Source organism: Phoenix dactylifera, chromosome 15 (assembly GCF_009389715.1).
Source record: "Phoenix dactylifera cultivar Barhee BC4 chromosome 15, palm_55x_up_171113_PBpolish2nd_filt_p, whole genome shotgun sequence".
Lineage (NCBI taxonomy): Eukaryota > Viridiplantae > Streptophyta > Magnoliopsida > Arecales > Arecaceae > Phoenix > Phoenix dactylifera.
Genome location: NC_052406.1, coordinates 280,546 through 304,177, shown reverse-complemented (window position 1 = coordinate 304,177; position 23,632 = coordinate 280,546). Strand labels below are relative to the sequence as shown.

The following is a 23,632-nucleotide window of genomic DNA, read 5'->3' as shown; positions in this document are numbered from 1 at the left end:
GAACATAATCTATACTAAAAAAATGCCCATAAACCAAAATTCATATGTTTTGCTGATCTCTAACTTAATCATTAAGTAAGTTTCGGTTGTAATAGTATGGTACTATATTTTACTATGATCTAATGACCAAAAACTCATAAATTTAACTCTGCCCATGTTTTAAGATGTGCAGATCATGATCTGTAAAATGGATTTTTAACTTATATGCTCTATTATGTATTTTACCATGTTAGTGCAATTGATACCATTTATGTTTGTATTGACTTGATTTAAGTTAAAGACTACCAAAAGTATATTAATTTTGGTTTCTAGGCATCATGCCCTAGAGTTTGGCTCTTCAATTTGAATGGTCTATCATTTATTTTAAAATCGCCAACTCCTCTTTTCAAGGAGGTAACCTAAAGTGTCTAGCCCAACTACATGCATGCATCTTACTAGTTTTGGTTTTTTGCTCCAACTAGAAGTATACGTTTTTGCAAATGAAACAAGAGGCATAATTCCTCATGCATGTACTTATAAATCAACTTGTTTATAATAATATTAAGCTGACAACATACTTTTAATCATCTTTCCCAAATGTCTCTCCTATTTTCTTGTCAGGCTTCTGTGACATTCTGATACCTTGTATTGCCTTCGTCATCTTGGTTGGAACATATGTAGATTAACATTAAGATATTCAAAAGTATAAGATAAACTTGCATTTTTGCTCAGATTGAAGGGTTCTGTACGTTTTAGAATTTCATTAGCAACGAGAAGAAGGGTTTCGAGTAGATAGGATTGGGGAAAGGCTAAGAGGGATTGCACATTCAGGCAATGTTGGTCCAAGCAGAGATTTAGCACAAGTACAAGAGCTAGAGTTTTTTGTCTCACCAATATGGGTGTGCATTTGTAAGACATCCAATCAATTGTTCTTTGAATCAACCCACAAGGTGATCATCCAACCTTTGCACATTTTCTTTTGACAAAGAAAGACAAAAAATTTGTGCATGCCCTATATCAATTTATACAAATCAAGGTTTAATATATTGAGTATCAAACTTGTAACAACCAACCCATGAGGTGATCATGTAACCTTTGCACACTTCTTTCAGAAAAAGAAATGTTTAATTTTGCCATATATCAATGTAGATGATCAACGTTTAAATATTGAGTACTGAACCTGTAACGACCAAGGATGGATATCATGGATGCCATATCCAGCATCTATTAATAAAGTGTATTGATTGATACACTTTGACGACCTATACACCCGTAATATGACTTGTTATGGCCACCAAAATTGTTTTCCCCCTTTTCTTATGTTCTATTGTCTTAATTGTATGTGCTTGCAAGAAACATGATAATAATATTAATTTAAGTGCCTTGTTCATGGTTCTTAATGAGTGTTGAAGCTTTTCTATTGCATATTTATTGCATAGTATGACTTTAAAATAAAGATACATTTAAAACATGACTTTTTTGGCTCAAGTTTTTGGGTTAAACCCAAAGGCCCAAATTTCCTTTGACATTAGTAAAGTCTATTAAATCCAACAACTAAATCCCCTAGCTGTTTTTAAATTTACACTAATTTCTTCTTGGATTTTTCAAGATATCAGAGGGGATTTACCTAGCTGGAATGTCATTCCAGCCTAAAACTCAAGAATGCTTACTTGAATCCTGCAAAAATGGATCTGCATAGCTTTTGGCCTATCCCTCAGCTCAGTCCCACATTGAAATAGTGAAATTGAGCTTAAAATCAATTACAATCCTAGCAATACTGTTTACAAGGTGATACTGCTTGGTTCTGTCCTTTCCGGGGGTGATATGGCCCTGATCAGCATCAAAATGAGACTCATACAAGTGCTTTTAGGGCCAGTTCAGCTGATTCTAGGGTGCACAAGTCCCTGTCATACTGGCTTACATCCATCATGTCAATCCTTAAGGCAAGCATGATTGGATTTTTTTCCCTGCTATATTTCCCTCTATCATGCTTACCAGCCTGCAATTTTCACCACTGCCACTTCCTTTGTTTCCTCAAAGAGTGGCTCCTGAACCCTTCACTTCAAAAATTCCTCAATGAAATCTTCCTTTGAAATATAAATATTCGATAAACGTATAAGCTCTAGTAATCTTCTATTCTTTTGTTTCCTCTCGGAAAGTGGTTTCTTAACCCTTCACTTCAAAAAATCCTCAAAGAAATCTTCCCCCGAAATCGAAATATTTAATAAAGATATAGGTTCTAGTAAACCCACCTAGATGCAGATGCTATAGAGGGGTAAAGCTTATATTCAGACCATTCACATATCTCATGCCTGCAAACCCCATTTTTCTTACCCTTGGTCTCTCCTCCCTAACCTCCTTCTATGCAAGCTTGTTTGTGCATAGAAACCCAATTCTTGTCCAATGATGAGAGAATGGGGATTTTGGCATGGGGGTGCGAGGGCAGACTTGATATATCTATGAGAAGAAAGGTGATGAAAACAGGTTGAAGAAGAAGGAATACTGAGAGATACAAGAAGGAATTTGGTGTTTGTTTTACAAAGAAGAGGCATCTCATATAGTGGCTTTAAAACTGTCTAAAGAATCTCAAATAATGGACTAGAACATATTTATCATCTCAACTTTCAGATATTATCTTTTAGAAAATAGCTGATTATCCTTAACAGAGCTGTACAGAAGTGAATTCTATGACATTCTCAGACTTATACACCTATTTATGTCATTGGTCATAATTTAACTCAAAAAATTGAAAGATATGCAAGGTATATTCTTTAAGGTACAAAAGATATGTTATCTTGTAGCAAGTTATATGAACAATAGCTGAATTTTCATCTTGAGGACTTACAAATTAATGACTGAAATCATGATCACCTATATCTTTGTAATCTTGCACCATGATTTCCGAGAGGGATATTAAATTCCTATGAAAAATATCATGCCCTCCTCCAATAAAAATTAAGGAATCAGGTATGAATGTTATCATTGTATAAAGTAACATCAAATAAAACCTCAATAGAGGTACTAATTATTTTATCAATAAATCTTTCAATTTAGAAGTAATTCTATTTCATTTTTCAGGAATACATTTTGATAGCCTGCCTCCAGCAGAAGGCAGGTTCTACTTGTGGAAATCATTGAGGTCACCTAGAAGTCTTGTAAAACAACATGTTTCCAAGAATTATTTTATCGAAAAGCAACTTCTAAAGAATTTCCATGGATAATCCTTTCCTCTGAATATATTGATGAATGACCTGCTTGCAATGTGTTAGAATCTAAATAACTTTAAACACCTAAAAGAAAGCATTTATCAGTCATGCGCAATATATTACGAGCAGATAAAGAAACAATCTGCAGCCCGCCCATACATTGAACTAGGTAAGACAGAGACAAAAGCTCCTCTTCTATTATTCATCAAAGCAAGAGGGGAGAATATTTCACATGTACAAAGTCTGTGATACTTGCAGTAACATATGGAGTACCACAATCAAATAAGAATAACATCAATTATTAGAGAAACACATACCAAGTAGCCTCCTGAACTCATTTTGGGTGCCTAATGATCCTCTGTAAGACTACGGTCCTCGCTCTCCTTATATCTCTGCTGCACCGGTCTGCTTGCTCGCCCAAATCCTCGATGCTCTTCATAAACACCTCCAGCCTCTTCTTAATCTCCTCAATCCCAAACTTCACTGCCTCCTCATCCCTGAGTGCGAGCTCAGCATTATCCAGCAACGCATCTATCTGGACCTCCAACCGGTCGACGAGCACCCGGATGCTATCCAAATCCTTTATCATAATGTAGGTACCCACCTGCATGGAGCTCAGAATCTCCTTTTGCCCTTTCACTGCCTGCTGATAGCCCTTCAACAGTGAGTCGATCCACTTCCCCATCGACCCCACCGGAATGGAGGCCGCAGCAGCCAAAGCTGCAGCAACAGGCGGCGCAGCCACAGCAGCGGCCACCACCGAGCAAATAAGAATGGTGGCAAAGGTGGCAACGAAAATTATGCTCGATACTTTCCTCCATGCCTTGATCGATTTCAGCTTCTTGTCGAGCTTGTTCTTCCTCTGCTGAAGCTTCTCGAGCATCGACAGCTGCTGTGTGTAAACCGACTGAAATACATGGAAGAATTCCTCCGTGAATGGATCGCCGGCTGCCTTGAAATGCCTCAATTCCTCTAAAGTCTTCACATACTTGTTCCTGCTGTCTTCTTCCACCACCTCCTCCTCGTCCTCGAAGCGCTGGAGCGCGACATGTATGATCAATTGGCTGTCTCGGGCCTTCTTGAGGCACTTCTCGAGGGCAGTACAGAAGTCAAGGGTCTGGAGGCTGTTCTCAAAGTACTCCTCGACGAGGCCGAAGAGCTCGGGGTTCCTCCAAATGTCCTTCTTGCACTCCAGGATGACCTTGACCACCTCTTGGTTCATCTCGAGGAGGCAACCGGTGACCTCCTTGAGGGAGTCGAAGGAGAGGGAGCGGACCTCGACGCCGACGGCGAGGGTGGAGATGACCCGGCTGGTACGCTGCTGGAGGGTGGTGTCGAAGGACTGGAGCTCCGGGTCGAGGCGGCACGCCGCCTCGTAGGAGTTCAGCTCGGCCAAGTACTCTATGCCACCGCCGCGGCCGCGGCCGCCGCCGCCGCCGCCGCCGCCGCCGGAGCTGGTGGTGCCCCCGCCATCGACGTGGTGGAGCGACGGCGCGCCCGGTCTCCTGCTGAGCTGACCGCCCATTCAGCCGAGATCTACAAGCTCTACTCCACTCAAAAACTCTGAATCAACAAAGAGAGAAAAAAGGTGGGATTTTTATCAATCGGAATGCTTGAAATCAAGGTAAAAATCGAAACTTTGAGCAGAAGAAAGATGAATCTGGGTGGGAAGATGGGTTTTTTATTGGATTAAACAGGAAAAATCAAAACTTTCTAAACTTTTGGGGTGATTAGAAAGAGGGCGAAGAACAGGGTAATGTGGGAGATGGAAGGTATTGAGAGGGAATGAGAGAGGAGGAAAAGGGGGTTAAAAGGGAAAGGGAGGGAGATGGGAAGGGGAAGGAGGCAAGGAAAGAGGAAGAGTGTGGGATTTGGGGATGTCTTGTACGCATGAGAAATGAGGAGGAGAAGGGGGAGGTGGCGAGCAATGGAGATCCCAGCAAGCAACTTCTCTCTCCCTCTCTCCCTCTCTCTCCTTGCAGTTTCCACGCGGGAAGCAAGGTAAGGAGAGGTTGGCAAGAGGAAGAGTGAGGGAGACAAAAGCAATCAAGAAAGACAAGAAGAAAAGAGGTGGAGGGGATGAACAGGGGCAGAAGAAGAGTAATGGTGGTGGGAACCAGGGTGGGAAGATATGGGGAATGTGGGAAGTTTGGGCGAAGTTTACCAGGCGTGACCTCTAAAGCAAACGTTCCGAACCGCCCCTTGCCCTTTTAACGAATGCTCTCCTTTTCTATACAAGGTGTTGACATTTTTGTGCATGAAGTTTCTTTGAAGTACCCCACAGGAAATTCATTTCTCCCTATTGATTTTTAATAAAAATTATAGTTTGTAAAGGCTGCTAAATAACTTCTCGCACATTGAGCTTTAATTAATAATTTTAAGATGACATCATTGCTGGATTTACTTTGACTAATTGATCCAAATATCTGTCTTTTTCCCGGTCATTTGATTCAATTTCGAGCACAAATCCGTAGTGCTATCCACCATCCGATGACCACTATTAGAAGATAAATAGCTATCAAATAAAAACCACTCAATCGAAAAGGTGGAAGATATTTTATTGATGTCAAACAAGATAAAAATTAAAGAACTAAAATTCTCTATAATACGCGGTTTGCACAATAAAATATTATGCAATCTTGAAGGATGACCACTGTCAAAAGATAGATGATAATCAAACAAGAAGCTTTATATGTCATATATGTGTGTTGTAGTTGATAACCTTTTATAGAGAGATGCACAATACTTTATGGTGCAAATTGTATACAGCTAAGGATCCTCGTTCTTAAATTTTTACCTTGTTTGACATCAAGAAAATACTTTCTGCCTCATCGATTGAGTGTTTTTTTTATTATAATTTTATTTTTGTTTCTTCTATTTCTGTTTTCTGCTTGTCAATATTTTCCGACATCTAGACTGAAAATGAATAAAAGTGACTATATTAAGGAGCATCAAAATTCTAATGATTAAACGATAATTAAGGGTGGCTAGTGCGGATAATTTATGTAAAGATTCGTAAGAGCATATAAAATGAAAAATTTGAAGTAACATATCTATGTTAAGCAAGGTGTATTAATTCTACTATAGCATGAATAAAAAGTATCTAAAATGCTCCCAAAAATCCATATAAACAGTTGGCAGAAGACAAAAAAAAAAGAAAAAGAAATCATATTTTTTGAGTATCACATGTGATTTGTGAATACGTTGGCCCAGCAACTCTTTGATTTAGTTGCATTATTCAACTAATCTTGATGTATCTACAAGTGCATGGTCCACTGACATGAGCACAAGATCATATTCTTTTTCCATTTTTTTGTGGCTAATGATGAGACTATGATAAGATATCATTCAACCCATGTTGGTCAAGCGTCAAGCAGGACCTAAGCAGTGGTTCTTTATCCCATTATCATGAGCTTTGGTTGACCCTGTCAAGCTTTCAAAAGAACTTGGTGATGGGTGAAATTGATGGCATGGAATTAGAATGTTAACAAAAGAGGCCCACAAAGTCTGAGGAGTTAATATTTTTACATTATACTCTAAGCAATCGCCTGACCTTGTGGAACTCTCTCAATGATTAGAATTGTTTGCTTAGTACTGAAGCAAAGAGCTATCATGGAAAGCACCATCACCAGTGTTCATGCAAACTTTCTATTTTAATAAGACATATTCCTGCATGGTTAACTGTAAAAGATGGGGCATGTGGGCAAAAACAGTAACCCAAACGCAACTCAGCAGAGGGAAATGATTTGTAAGCTTATCTCTATCATATCCTATGTTGCTTTCATGAATGGCACTGGAAATTTATTTAAACATATTTTTTTCTTCAAGGGAAATTTGACAAACTAAATAAAAAATAATATCTCATAAAGCATCAAGTGTTGTTTGTGTATGAAAAAAAAAACAACAAATGGATACAAAAGAAACAATACAAGAAACAACAAGCAAATTGATTTTTTGCAATACTTACACACCCTTTTAACTTTATATTATATGTGGACAATATTATTGCCTAGCATGCCAGCCATAAAGACAAAAGTCTTTTTTTTTAGGAAGACCAAAAACAAAAAAAAAATCTTTGATACCAGTTTTGAAAAAAGAGAAAATAAAGAAAGAAGAAAAAAAGGAAATAAAAAAGAAAATAAGAAAGAAAAAGAAAAGGAAAGAGAAAAGAGAGAAAGGGAGAAGAAAAATAAAGAAAGAAAGAAAGAAAAGAAAGAAGAGGAAGGAAAGGAAAAAAAAAAGAAAGGAGAAAAAAAAAGAAAAGAATTAAAAATAGAAAGAGAAAAGAAAGAAATGAAGGAAAGAAGACTAACAAGAAAAGAAAGAAATAATAGAAATAAGCATAAATGGAAAAAATGAATTGTCGAAAAGAAGCATAAAAGGAAAGTAACAAATAAAGGAAAGAATTATAAAGAAAAGAAAGAAATGAAGGAAAGAAGAATAAAAAAAAAAATGAAGGAAAGAGGAATAAAAAGAAAGAAAAATTGAAAGAGGCAAAAAAGGAAAGAAGAAGAAATGTAAGGAAAGAAGACAAGGAAAGAAAAAAAGAAAGGAAAGAAGAAAAAAAGGAAAGAAAAAAGAAAATAAAGTAAGAAGAAGAAAAGGAAAGAGAAAAGAGAGAAAGGGAGAAGAAAAATAAAAGAAAGAAAGGAAAAAAAAGAAGAGGAAGGAAAGAAAAAAAAAAAGGAGAAAAAAAAGAAAAGAATTAAAAATAGAAAGAGAAAAGAAAGAAATGAAGGAAAGAAGAACAAAAGGAAAGAAAAAAAATGAAGGAAAATGGAAAGAGAAGAAAAGTAAAAAAAGAAAAGAAGAAAAGAAGAACAAAAGGAAAGACAATAATGGAAAAAAGAGAAGGAAAGAAAGAAATGAAAAAAAAAGAGAGACAAATGGAAGAAGAAAATTGTCTCAATTTAAAACATTTGGAGTCAAGTGTTAAGAAGGAGGTTCGCAAGGAGAGTGCCTTTAAACATGAAAAAGTCAATTAGCCGTTGGTGGCGTGAGGGAATTGTCAAGAAAGTGCACGAGGCCATCTGGCCATCTGTTGAGTGCTCCAAGGGCACTCTCTCCTTCTCCCTCTTTTTATATATTTATTTTGTTATAAATATTAATTTTTACATAAATACTATTCTAAAATTAATATTTGCATGTATACCTTCGTAAAATATTTATTTTGCTATTCTATTTTTTATTTTTATTTTTGCATATGTGCCCACACCATCTAACACCACTAAAAAATAATAATTTTAAATTAAAATAACTAAAGTATCCTCAATAGGTAGATGTGTAAAAAAAAATATTTCTAAGTTGATCGTGATTAAGAACAAAAAAGTAATTTCAAATTTTTATTTTATTTTTAATTAAAATAAATATTATTTTTATTAACGGTATTAGAAGTAGGAGTATTTGTAAAAAATAGTATTTTATGAGAATAAAAAATAAATATAATTTTAAAAAAATATTCATGCAATTTCAAATTTTAAAAAAATATTTATATAAAAAATTATATATACACCCACAGGTGGGAAATCTGGTGGGTCCCTCTCTTGGATCGCTCCGCTCCGAAGCCGGCCGCAACGGGCCGTCGGAGAAGCAAGTTTGGTGCAACGCCGGATTCCGTTAATATGAACACGTGTCAAGCCTTTATAGGTTGCAGAGGTAGCCGGTAGATATCCGAAAAGTTAAAAAATTTGACGCCGTGTCAAAGGCCCGGTCACAATTCATATTTATCTGATTTTTTTTCCACCGAATAATTCAAATTAGCTTTTCTTTTTTTTGCTTTCTGCATGATATTATATTCGAAACTTAAAAGAAACCTCGTAGAAGAGAACTCAAAAGATCTAGTTTGGAAGTAGAGTAAGTATTTTGGTGATAGCTATCTCAAACCCCATAGGTACAACCAGTACCGGATAACAAGGGATAAGTTGGTGTAATGCGAAATTAATGTTTGGAATAAGTGTTTTTGTTTAATTATTACCTAGTATCAAAGTATGGCTAAGGGGTTATAATATTTGGAATAAGTGTTTTTATCCCCCTTTATGATTACCTAGTGCCAATGCCCTTAGTATTTTAATCACCTTTTACTAACAAAGGGCTAGTTTGGTGTGGAAGGGAAGGCGGAGGATAAAGCATGGGGATAAGGGGAATTATGTAGACCTCAGGGAATCATCGATCCAATATTATCCCTACTTTTGGACGGTTTGAAATATCCATTTTTCAGGGATGACTGCAAGATAATTACTTTATCTCATCCCTTATCTACCAACCAAATTATGTGAAAGAGCCTTGCTAACAAGATGCTTATGTCAATCACTTTCTGGGTGTTCTATCAAAAAAAATGATTTCTGGATGTTTTCTCTTTTATTTTTTCAAATTTTTAGTGAACCTCTGGAAGATAGATATTTTATTTATGATTAGTTCTTTTCTTTTCTATCTCCCATCTACCTATTTTATTTTGTTTACTTAGTCACTAGAGCAATTATGGTATTGCAGTCGATTTGAGGCAAGCGTTCGGATCTATTATGACATAACGATTAGGTGCCCCACGGACCTTTTTTTTATTTTGGAAAATTCTTTACCGGCATGATAAAAAAACTATTTTTTTGTGCAACCTAGTGTAGAATGGGTGCCTCAGATTAAATATTTCTATCTATTAGAAGGAGAAAGATATCCTAAGTATATATCATAAACTATATTATACTTATAATATTATTTATTATGCATAAATATTTTATTTAATAATTATATTTATATATATATATTATATATATATTATATTATAATTGTTATCTCTTTTTTTTTGGATCAATAATCACCTTGTGCTTGAATTGGTAATGAATATTTAAGGACTTATTTGCCACATGAATAGATTTTGTAAGACTTAGAGATAAGTCTAGTCCAGATAATTTTATCTAAGTTAAGATGAATAAGTGAGTAAAAAAGTAGCTTGTTAGCTATTTCGAAATTCGCCGGTATCCTTTCTTCAACATACTTTTCTTTTTGGGTAAAAAAGGTTCCTTTTTGACAGATTAATATATTTTATTCACATTTATTCCATGTTATTCATCAACCAAACAAGGCCTAAAAGTTAAAACATTATAGTGCTTGATTTTCTTCCAATATTAATTGCTTTTATATGCCTAACCATCATCTGACCACAACAACCCTATTAAGTAATTGCAATATTTGGCCGGTCTCACAATTCATCTCTAACCAAGACTATGCACTTAACCTTCAATAAATCAGCCTCATCATAATCCATCACCTTGATAATTTCCCATAAATCTTTTCACCAACATTCTACACAAAAATGTGACTCTAATAATAATTAATGTTGGGACGATCAATCGACAAAAGATTATCAAAGATAATATAGAGACCCCAATCCACAATATTTCCTGCATTAGTCTATGGACCTTTGCTGCAATATCTTTTCTCTATTCTTCATATCAACGTTATAAGATTCAAGAATACAAAATTCTACTTCTTGCTTGGGATTTTAATGTTCCTAAAGCGCTTGCCGAAGATTTATTAGTTCATCATGGCGAACCCAATAAAGGAATTTACCACCAAAGGATTTAAGCTATAATTACATCCATTGCTTGATCCATTTTTAATTAATATTAGTCACATTTTAATGATGCTAGTAATCACTCAGCTTGCTATGCTAAATTTCCTTTACTTTGTGGTGCCCTAAATTCTTGACAATATATAATTATCTTTTTAAATTATCTAATTATATGTTGTAGATGTATTCTTTTACAAACTAGAGCTTCATCAACCATTGGCATATATTTAACAATCATAAAAATCCAAGGAGGTCAGCCCAAATATCCTCTTACGCAACAAGTAATGGAATAAATTGTTGTAAATTGACATCCTATCTTAAATAACAAAATTCTTGGGTCCTTTGAGGCTTATGAGAAGGAAAAAGAAAAGCAAAACAATTTCCATGGATAATTAAATTATAATGACATTCCCGAATTTGTTTCTGTTACTCCATTCCAAGCACATACATGAGTTGTTTGTATAGGTCTTCATGGTGACAATGTAACTCCTTCAAATTTTTTACTCCAAAAGTATTAACAAATGCGATATTTAAAACTTTCTAATGATGTAAATGAGTTCAAGTATACCATGAATTTGTTATCAGCTTGTCGTATGTTTACTTATTTCTATAGAACTTGTTTGGTTTACAGAAAGAATTTTTCACTACTAGAATATTTTTTCTGAAAGCTATTGCTTGGGTATATGTTGCCAGCAAAGTAATTTTTGCATATTGGTTGACCATGAAAAGTGACACATTCTAAAATAGTTTACGTTTAGTTGAGTATCTACTTTATTGGAAAAGTTATAAAAAATATTTGTTATATTCTTAATTAAAAAAATAATTTATCATATTCTATCTAAAAATTTAAAGATACTTCTGGAAAAAAAAACCCAACCAATACGAATTGGATTTTTTTATATCATATATAGATTTTTCTTTCTCAGAAAATTATGAATCTAATTTATATAAAAAAACTACTTTTTTATCTCTTTTGTTTGAAAATTCTAATTAAATATAAAATATTTATTTTTTTATTTTTTATTAATCATTTTTTTCCTCCTCCTTCCGTGCACCAAACGAGTCTTATGTCTTCCGTAACCGTCCGTTAATTTAATCTAACAGTCATGATGTCTTCAGTTACTTCCTATTTTTATCCCATCCCCTTCCTTCAAAGCGCTGGCTCACGAGCATTTAGTAGAATCATTCATTAAACTATCCTTGGTGCAGCATAATTAGTCGGCCAACAAATTCAACCCTGTTTTTTTTTTTTTTTCCTGGTAGACTTTTCTTATCCTTTGTGATATATTCAGTTTAGAAGTCACTTTTCCAGACGTCTCTTTCACCGTTGATTGAGGATGGAGTCATCGTCAACTCCTATGTGGAACCCAAAAGAAAAAAAAGAAATTAAGCATGTCGGCAGGGCCAAAGAGGCTGCAGTGCGCCTTTATCGTCTCCGGAGAGAAATCAGCCTGCCGGCAGACGCCTCTTCCTCACCTTAAGAAGTAATTTGGTTTGCAGATTTTTTTTTTAAATAATTTTTAAAAAAAACTAATACCTAGATATATAATATTTAAAAAATATTTTTTATATATTTAGTTGATCTAAAAAAGTGGTATATTTTAGAATGCTCATATTTAGTTGAGCATCTATTTTTATGTACAATACCAATTATATCCTTAATAAAATAAAAGCTTACTCTATTCCATCTAAAAGTTTAAAGATATTTTTGAAAAAAAAAATATCTCAATTTTTAGCCCCTGAGAATTGGACCTTTTCATGTCCTATATGAGTTTTTTTAATAATATGGAGCAATTTTATTTCTATAAAAAGTTAATTTTCCATCTTTTTTTGAAAACTCCAATCATGCTTTTTTTTTTATTTTTTTATTGATTATATTGTTACCTTTTTTTTTTTTCTACGAACCAAATGAGTCCTAAATCTTTGAGCTAGCAGGATGAATACATTTTACATACTATGCCAATCGATCCAATTTGGTTTAGGCTAGATAGAGCCCATTCTATCATGTTAGGTTAGGTCCAAGTACCATCCCACTCAGACCCATGACTTAAAAGGGATGAGATTTGAACTTTTTTTAGAACCTAACTATTAATTAACTGGATTAAGTTATGGATCTAGCTTTGGATATTCAGTAGGTTTACATTCGAAAAGCTAGTGAGAATGAATAATAATAATAATAATAATAATAATTATAATAATAATAATTGTAATATATATGATGGTTGGTGGTGAGACTAATTTTGATGGCAGTCCACGTTGAAGTCAAAGGGACTACATAGAAAAAAAATTAAATATATTAATATTTAAACAAATTTAAAATTATATAAATTATGTTTTATAATTTATATTGCACAAATTATCAATTTAAGTGATCTAGATAAAATTTGGTTTTACTAGACCAAATATGGAGTGGAAACTCATTATGGATCTACAAACCTAACTATTAATTAATTGGATTAAATATTGATCCAAGTCTGGTATCCAACAAGTCCATTAATCTTGGAGGATTGTTGGATTCATTGCTGACAATTCTGGCTCCTTTGTGTAGATCTAGATAGGATTTTGGAACAATATCCATCATTCTCAAACATGAATTATAATTTTTGGAGGTCATGACTTTCTTATTTGACATCTATTTTTAGCGGGCTGGGCACCAAAATAAAGCTCTCCTTGAACACTACAAGGATGCGACTGACTTCTAAAGGTTCTTTACCTACAGTGGATGGAGCTTATGAATTATGATGGTATTTGGATCTCAAAAAGGGCCAATCAAAGTAAAAAAAAAAATTCAAAAAATTTTAACCAGATATAAATCACAATCAAGAAAAATTAGATAACGGAACTGAAAATAAAGTTGATGTAGCATTTGCAATTTTAAAAATTTATTTAGCTTTCTTATGATTATTTTCAATAGTCATGATTATTTGGAAAAAGTTGTAACCTTTTCAAATTAGAAAAGGAATCCTATTTGGATGATCTAAAGATGGGCCTCGCTTGTATAAATAAAGGGATTGTAATTAGTTTTGCTATCTAAATTAAGAAAAAAAGAGAGAACTTAGGGTCCTATTTTGTAATTTGCTTAATTTCCATTATTCTTTCTAAAAGTTCAAGTTGAGTGAATTGTAGGAACTGTTTCCTTCTTACTCCAAATCAGATCATCCACATGTAAAATGCTAGAGATAGTAAGAAAATAATAATAATAAAAATATGGTTGATGGTGGGATGAAGGCGATGAGAAGTTCTAGTGGGAGGAAATGTTTAGGACCAAGGGATTGTACTGGAAAGAAAACTTAAATTTATTAAAATATAGGAAATTAAATTTATTAAAATATTTTATAGAAGATTTATAAATACATATTCAAATGAAATATGTTATATGCAGTTTACAAACGGAATAGTCTACCTTTGGACCCATACTTGACCCAAAGTCCATGGCTCAAAGCACGTCCAGATCTAGTACGTGTTCAATGAGAGACCTAGCCCATTCTGATCAAAATCAAAGATGTATTCCTGCAGTAGTAGGACCTGAGCTTCAATTTGCGTTGGTCTATCTCAAGTTTGAGTTTTGCAGGTATATATCAAGGTAGTTTACAAGTAAAACAAGCTTCAACAGCACAGAAATATAATTCAAAAGAAGTTAGATATCTGATATATATTCTTTCTATTGCTTTAACAATTTGGCATCGGACCGTTCCACTACAAAAACATGGTGCACTAGATGTGTAATATTTTTCTAAGATGTTTTTATATAGCATACTATGTAGCTTAGACGGTCGTAGAATTTACTCAATACCTCTAAGGATTCATTTGGTTCATAGAAAGAGGAGGAAGAAAACTATGGTTAACGAAAAAAATGAAAAAATGCTTCATATTTTGTTGGAGTTTTCAAAGAAGAGATATAGAAAAATAACTTCCCCATAAGAACAAGATCCTCAAATTTTATAAAGAAAAAATTCTATATAGGACATGAGAAAGTCCAATTTCTACCTGTTGAAAATTGGGGTAATTTTTTTTTTCAAAAGTACTCTTAAGCTTTTAGATCGAATGAATCTTTTTCTTCATTAAGAGCATAATAGGTATTTTATATAACTTTTTTAGAAAAATAGATGTACAATCAAATATAAGCCATTCTGAAATATGATACTTTTTTTATAGCCAATCAAACGTGCAAAAACTTTTTTTTTCAAGCATCATACACCCATGCATCAGTTTTTTAGAAAAAATAATTCAGTAAGAAAATAAATTTCGGATGAACCAAACAAGCCTTGAGAGATTTTTACCAACTCTAAGTTGTGCTCCATATGAAATGCATGTGATCCATGAGCATTATATCATTTAATAACAAATTATTTGAATATTGCAAGGGACTAGCCTTCTTCGGTATGAATATTGGTTGAAGCTCTTAATAAAATATAACAAATTATGTCATTCAATAAGTCATCCATCCGTCATGTTGAATTCAACGGTCTTTGCTTTGACCTTTTGAAAATTGCCGGTGGTAGTTGACAACGTGCAGTGTATCCATTGTCACGCCTCGAACCTGCTATATAAGTTGGGGCATGCGACATGGCCATATGCTCTCCGGAGCAGAATTCTAGAGCTATGTTAGGCCTAAAATATGAGAAAAATTAACATAAGACCAACAATTAAACCAATCTACTTACATTAATTCTTCAATTGTTTAATTACCAATTTTCTGGCATCCATCAGTTTCAGCAAATAAAAATAACTAACTAACTAACTAACTAATAACTAATTGTATGGACTCCATATCCGTTCCATTTGAGTCTATGCCTTTTGTCACTTTGAGAAAAAAAAAAAGTAAGAAGAATATGAACTTTTTTAGCCCAATAAAAATTCCAAACTGCTATACCATAAGTAATAAAAAAATAATCAAATAATAATGCCAGATAAGTAAATATCATATTAATAGTTGGAAAACTCATAAACAACATGCACATAAGTTCTCATTATTATTTTTTCAAAAAAAACATACACACACACACACACACACATATATATATATATCATAAATAATCAATTATTCAATAACAATTTCTTATGTCATATCATTCATTTCTTATTAACTTGATTTTCATATTTCTTATTAATTAACTTCCAGTGGTGGACTAGCCAAGATCATGACTAAGTGCAAGACTGATATCGTACCATGTTATAGCCCATGGTAGCTATCCGACCCATGTTATAGCCCGTGGTGGCTATCCGACCCATGTTATAGGCCGTGGTGGCTATCCGACCTATGTTATAGGCCGTGGTAGCTATCCGACTCATGTTATAACCCATGGTGACTATCCAACCTATATTATAACCCATGGGGGCTATCAAACCCATGTTACAGCCCGTGGTGGCTTCCTATGAATAAGCTCGTGGATGCTTCTCATGTGTCAGCCCATGTGCGCTATAATGAGGTTAGTGCAAACCATATCTTATCTATCTGATTTACCTGTTACTCTTGTCAAATCAATTATCACATATATAATGAATTTCTCTCAAATTCAAGACAGCTTTGTTCATATAATCATGTACTTAGCATCTAATACATATAATAACCATCTAAATATATTTGTACTAGAAATCATATAAAAGCATATCGTCACATGCCAACGGTACAAACCAATAAATATTTATATATATAGTGATTTAAGTACGGAGATTCTTATCTTTATCGAAAACTGACTAACACAATGATCACTGACCCACTTCAGGGTCTATGAGCTGGGGTGCAAAGTACCCCAATTTAAACTTTCTTGTGCAAATGACTCTCCCTCTATAGAATCAAATTCGATTATTAAAAGAAAAATCAAATAGTGGATTAGAAACCTATATCGCCTATCGACGTCCGCTAGGGGTCCATCACCAGATCCCCTGAGACTTTGTTACTATCTACTTGGGTCAACTAGAGAGAGAAAAAAAGAGAAAGAAGAAAGAGAGAGAATCTAGAGAGAGAAGAGAAGAGATCCTAGTGGCGAACTGGCGATCCTTGGCGAAGGAGAGCTTGAAATCGCGGCGATTCTTGGCGATTATGATAGAGGGCGGAAGTTAAATAGGTAAGATCCTAGAGTTCGAATCGAACTCGGATTGCCCTCGGGGAGTCGCCGACTCCACCGAAATTGAGGAGGAAGAAGACTCCCAGCCAGGGTCTTCTTCCTTGATCTCCTCGTGTGCAGCGCACGGGTCGGGTTGGGCCTTGCCCATTTGGGCTGGTCCACAAGCCCACAAGCTGGGCTAGTCGGAGTCGGATTGGGCCTATCCACCTTGGGCTGTCCCGCAAGCCCAAATATCTGGTTATTACGCCCGTGGCCACTATAGTTTTTGATGTAGCACCAGTGCGGGAGAAGAGGAGAAGAAGGAAGAACAAGAGAGGAAGAAGGAAGAAGAGGTTCTAGAGACACAGGAAGAAGAGAAGGGAAGGAGGAGGAGGAAGAATAAGATCTGGGGGGAAAAGAAATTCTTAATTGTTACGGGGGAACTAAGCCGCCATGCTCCACGTGACCGGCACGCGCGCCCATGAAGACTACGGCTGTCCTTTGATCCAGCAATCCGACCCCGAGTCGGACATCTTCGGCTCCACAGCCCGACCTCGAGTCGGCTGCCCTTCGATCCAGCAGTCCGGCCCCGAGTCGGACATCTTCGGCTTCGCAGCCCGACCCCGAGTCGGCTGCCCCTTAATCTAGCAATCCGACCCCAAGTCGGATATCCTCAGCACCGCAGCCCGACCCCGAGTCGGCTGCCCCCTGATCCAGCACTCCGACCCCGAGTCGGAGATCTCTTGATAACGACAGGCTGCTTCCCAGAGGCACGCCGAGGCCTCCTGCTCCACTACTCCCTGCAACGGCTGTATCCGATGCTGTTCCACGATCTCCTGTGTCAGCCGTACAAAGCGGAACTCCACTACGCCCTGTCATGGCCGTACCCAGCGCTGCTCCACGACGCCCTGTAACGGCCATGTCAGTGGCCACTCCATCGCGCCCCACGAGGACAAACCCCCCTGAGAGACCCCCCAGCCAGGTATATATGCGGCTGGGGGGAGAAGGGGGGGTAAGCAATATCTTCCAGAGCACTCTCTTGCTTGCTATTATCATCTCTCCTCCTCCTCCAATCTCCTCTGACTTGATCGTCGGAGGGCCCCCACTACCCCAGTGGTGGTGCGAGGCTTGCTTGCAGGTTTCCCGGTGGAAGGTGGAGCACAATCAACACCAACCAAGGCAGCTCAGACGGAATCCCGTTCACACCGCTGTGCCAATCGTTCTCGGTTTGGACCACCAGCAACAGTTGGCGCTAGAGGAAGGGACTGATCTCAGAGCGATCGTAATGGCACGGCGAGGTGGTCGTGGAGCTTCCAATGCCTCCGGTCGCGGGGCCTCTCGCGCCTCCGGCCGGGAGGCCGCTGCGTCTCCAACACATTCTCAGCAACACTCCACCATTCCACCCCCCATTCAGATGGTCGAAGCCGCTCAGTTCGACCAGTTAGCCCAGCAGGTTCGCACCCTCGCGGAGGCAGTGCAGAACCTGCAGGGTGTGATGTCTCGAGCGCCACAGCGGGCCCAGGAGCCGCTGCCCCCCGAGCGCTCACCTGTCTTCCTCAACCCGCGCTCCTTCCTCTCCCATGGGGAGGAGCGCCGGCGCGAGGAAGGTTCTCGAGCACGGTCCATTCTGCCAGGACCTTCTCATCGAAGCTGCGCGGGGTACGAGAGGCGGACCCGGGCGCGTTCTCCGACCCCCCAGTCCTCGAGGGGCCCGCACTCCAGTCGGTCCCCCTCGCGCCGCTCCTTGTCTCCCACCCACCGGTCGCGCTCCCTGGACCGGCGGGTGGACGATCTCCACAGACAACTCCAGGTCCTGAAGGGCCACTCCAAAGATCTCTTCGCCGACTTGGAGATCTCCTCCCAACCGGCGCTTGCCTCGAGGATCCTGCGGACCCCAAATCCGCCGGGATTCAAAATGCCGGCGATCGAGCCCTATGACGAGGCGGCGGACCCGCGGGATCACGTGGAGAGTTTCAGGACTCTTATGCTCCTCCATGGAGCATCAGATCCTCTCCTCTGCAAGGCCTTCCCGGCGACCCTCCGTGGCCCAGCCAGGGCGTGGTTCGCCGGCCTGGAGGCTGACTCTATCCAGTCCTTTGACCAGTTCACTCGCCTCTTCATCAGCCATTTCGCCGTCAGTAGCCGGCGGCGATTGGTTTCCGACTCCCTCTTTGATGTCCGGCAAAACGAGGGAGAAAGCCTGCGGGATTACCTTACCCGCTTCAACAAGGCTACATTGGAGGTCCGGAACCTGAGCCAGGAGGTGGCTCTCTCAGCCCTGAAGCGTGGCTTCCGGAAGGGCAGACTCACCTTCTCCCTGGACAAATGCCTGCCGCGGAGCTTCCCGGAGCTGTTGTCTCGGGCGAACCAGTATGCAGACGCCGAGGAGGCAGCCGCCCACCGGAACAAGGAGGCCGCCGAGGCCCCTCTAAAGCTCGGGAAGAAAAGGCGAAAAGAGGCACCCCAGAGGAGGAGCCCGACGCCTCAACATCGGCGCAGAAGCTCGTCACCGGCGAGGAACCACGGCGCCCCACGCCCTCGTTCTCCGCACCGACGCTTCAACCGGTACACCCCACTCCTGGCCCCCCGGGCCCAGATCCTTATGGAGGTCAAGGGGCGGGAGAACCTCCCGGTCCCGAGGCAAATGAAGAAAATCCCTGGGAGGAGGCCCTCTCGGGCGTACTGTGAGTACCACCGAGACCACGGCCACGACACCGAAGACTGCTTCCAGCTTCGGGACGAGATCGAGGCTCTCATCCGCCGAGGGCGTCTCGGTCGATATGTAGACGACCGACGTCCCCCCGCAGACCCGCGTCCGGCCGACCCGGCCCCTCAGGAGCCTCGGGAGCAGAATCGACCCGTCGCGGGCGTGATCCACACCATCACTGGGGGCTGCTCTCGGCCCGTGAGGAACGCAGGGGGCTCGGTGGAAGCATCAGGGGTGGCCGTCGCGAAGAGGCAGCGGGTCGGAAATGTAATCACTTTTTGTGATGAGGATGTAAAGGGGGTTCAGACCCCCCATGATGATGCCATGGTGATCTCCCTCACTATGGCGAACTATGATGTAAGGCGTGTTCTTGTGGATAGTGGAAGCTCAGCTGATATTTTGTTTTACGAGGCCTTCCAAAAGATGAGCTTGTCCCGACAAGTGTTGCACAAAACATCCACCCCCCTCATAGGATTCACTGGAGATGCTATCTCGGCCGAAGGTGTCATTGAGCTGCCTGTGACTGCGGGCGTGTAATAACCCCAAAATATTTTTTTTATATAAAAAGGGATAGAATAGTCCTTTTCAATTAATATAAGGGGTAAAATAGGAAAGAATCAAAAGATAATGGCATAGTTGTAGATGCATTGAAGTGGTAAGGGTAAAATTGGAAGGAATCAAAAGTTAATGGCATAACGGTAGATATGTTGAAGTGTTAGGGGCAAAATGAAAATTTAATAATATTAAACAAAGGGTGAATAGTGTTTTGATGTGATTTAATTAGGGGGTTTGCTGTGGCTTTTGGATGGAAATCGAGAGAGAGTCACAGGGGAGTCTCAGACGGACAGAGAGGAAGAAAAAGAAGGAGAGGAAAGGAAAGAAAGAAAGGAAGAGGAGAGGAAAGGAAGAAAGGAAGAGGAAGGAGATCCCGGTTGCACTTCTAGCTGAAGGGAAAAACTTAAATCTCCTCCCCCTCTACGCAAGGACCTCGATTTCCAAAAAGAAAAAGGTAAATATCCATCCCTATCTAGTCTTTTGATGACATTAGGCTATACAAAGGGTGGATATAGTCTAGAGGGGTCGGATAAGGGTTGTAGAGGTGGTTAAAAGAAGAAGAATCGGATTTTGACAAATTTTTCCGGCACTACGGAAAAACTGTATCGAAGTCCCAACTTCGGCGAATTATTTAGGGGGTCAAACGGCCTCCGATGATGATGCATATTATCTCTTTGGAATCCTTTGTGAGTGTAGAATGTTAGGTAAAAATTTCATCAAATTTGGAGTCCTGAAAGTGGATCAAAACCGGGATGAAGTAACCCACTGTCAGTTCGGGTTACTGTTCATCCGTGTGGAAAATAGGGGATTTCATGCTATAATAGAGTATTAAGCCTAGATCAAGCTAAAAGGAACCTTGTACTCATGCAAAGGAGTCCCTAATACACATAAATGGTGAGTTAATTAATTAAAAAGGAAAAGAAGAAAGAAAAGAAAAGATTTAGGGAACAGGGGAGTTGAATCAATTAAAGTTCCCTATGTTATAATTGGCACGTAGATTATAGCCCTTGATACAAGACTAAATGTATTGTAAATGCATGTCACAGTTGGGCAAGAAGCTAGGGAACAAGAGGAAGAAGTTCCCCACTGCCTGCTGTAGATTTTTGGAGGCGTATCAAGGCTGTGCCGGATTGACAGGTGAGTGGGAGTTTGTACTTTGCACCATGAGCACATTCCTTATTCATTTTCACAAATGTTGCCAAGTGTGACTTGATTCCACCTGAGCTTATTGATTAATTGTTATAGTAGATTTCTCTATAATCTTGATTCTCTATGCTTGATTATTCTGTACATGCATTTGAGGGAACATTGAGAGGAATTACGAGGGGTTGATGAGTAATCAAATTGATTCCGAATTGTGAAATGATTTCTTTTGTAAATTGATTTCATTTCCTATATTTCAAAGACTTATGAGTGGTAGCCTTGATTATACTCCTTTATGAGTAGTTAAATTTGATCTGAATTGTGAAATGACTTCTTTTGTAAATTGATTCCATTTCCTCTATTTCAAAGATTTGTAGAGCCCATTTCAGTGGTATATTGAGTTGCATTGCACACCCTTGACCCCTCACTCCCAACCCTAATGTTAGTTTATGATTGGGTCGGAGTCGAGTGAGTGGTAGTCTTAATTATGCTCCTTTTTAGTAGAGTATTGGGAGGGTGCATTATGGTATTTATGCATGGCTTGGCAGTATCTGCAGGACACCTATAGTCGATGGGGTTGAACATCGGCCTTTGTGCACATAGTAGCCTTCTGGGTGGGCGGAGCCCAGTCCCTTCCTAGGAGGGACACAGCCCTAGGCGTAGGATCGGCCGGTCCTACGACTTATATTCTGCTTGCCGCCGGGCATAGTAAGACCCCGCGAGGTGCACTATGGCTTTCCGCGGATGTAGAATTCCCGCGAGGTGCCGTTTAGTATATAGATGTGAGAGGGATTTCTGTCCTGGATACTGGCCAGCATTTACATTATCAGTATGGTGTCTTATTCTGCATATGCATGTGACAGTAGGGAGTTGTTGCTGGTTCGCCTGGGGCGTAAAACCCACCTTCCAACAGCTGTCTAGTAATGATTTGCATATTGGTGTGGTGTCATATTCGATGTATTTATATGGCAGTAGGGAGTTATTGCTGGTTCGCCTGGGGCGTAAAACCCACCTCCCGATAGTTGTCTTGTTGATGATTCAGCCTATTGACACCTGATTTATATGATTCAGTACTATGACCTATTGAGCATATTCATGGGTAGCATATATGATTACTTGATTATTCCATATGTGCTCCAGATGTGTTGATTGGGATTGTGATGATTCACTCCATATTCTCTATATTGAGTTCATGTTCATCTTGTTATTGATCTTGAGATTTCATCTCGAGCCATGATTATATTCTGTCTCATGTGCATAGTACTCTCTACTCCACTCACTGAGTATTTATATACTCACTCTCCAGTTTGGTGTTTTTGATTGCAGGGCAGGTATTGTATAGAGAGGAGCAGGATTAGTGGTTGCCTGCTAGCTGTGCCGCTCCATAGTATAGTATAATGTAGATAGAGGTTTATACCTTTTGGTGTATTATAAACCTTCTATTGTATATAGTGCATAGTTACAGTCATAGATCCTGTTGTGGATATGGGTTTGACCATGGATGGATTAGGAAGCAGGTATATATATATGTGTGCAGATGAGTTATATGCCTGAGATGATGTATTGCTATATATTGTCCAAGTTTATTATGTGACAGATTATGTGATTGCTGCTCTGACAGGTAGTGTGTTGTATGTATTGAGATAATCCTGACAGGTCACTATAGGAAAAGTGATCATTTTGTGCATGCATCATGCCAAATTTTTTTCAAGATTTATTGATGATTGATAGGTAGTAGGGTTCTACGCGGTGGCTGGTGGCCTTATGCCTACCCGCACCCTAGGACCGTCGCGGCGGCCCGCCGGGAATGGGGCGGGGGTCGTGACAGGGCGTTGCACCCGCAGAAGCCACGGTGCGGCTCGGGTTCTTGGTCGTCCGTGTTCCCTCGGCCTACAACGCTATCCTCGGACGACCCGGACTGAACGCCCTTCGCGCGGTAGTCTCTACATACCATTTGCTAATGCGGTTCCCCACGGCGGCCGGGATTGGAGAGGTCCGAGGTGACCAACCGACCGCACGGCAATGTTTTCTAGCAACTCTCAAAGGAAAGAAGCCCGTGGAGGCCCTAAGCGTCGAGTCCCTTGACGCCAGAGACGAGGTGGCTTTGCGGCACGGGGAGCCGGCCGAGGGTGTGATCGAAGTTCCCCTTGAAGAGGGTCGCCCGGACCGTACGGTCCGGGTCGGTGCCAACCTCGACTCGGAAGCTCGGCTCAGGTTAGTGGAATTCCTCCGAGCCAATGCTGATGTATTTGCCTGGTCGGCGGCCGATGTACCTGGGATCGACCCGGAGGTCATTTCTCATGCCCTCAACGTCGACCCGACCCACCGACCAGTAAAGCAGAAGAAGAGACACTGTGCCCCGGATCGGATCCGGGTGGTCGACCAGGAGGTAGACAAACTCTTGGATGCAGGCTTCATAAGGGAGGTGAGC

General features: G+C 39.3%; 1 protein-coding gene across 1 annotated transcript; it reads right to left on the bottom strand.

Annotated features, from left to right (window-relative positions):
- Window positions 1-3,345: 3,345 nt before the first annotated feature.
- On the bottom strand, window positions 3,346-5,420 carry LOC103718960 (UPF0496 protein 1-like). The gene has a single exon (XM_008807984.4). The coding sequence runs from the start codon at window positions 4,708-4,710 to the stop codon at window positions 3,520-3,522; it is 1,191 nt and encodes a 396-aa protein (XP_008806206.2). The 5' UTR covers window positions 4,711-5,420; the 3' UTR covers window positions 3,346-3,519.
- Between the last annotated feature and the right edge of the window lie 18,212 nt (window positions 5,421-23,632).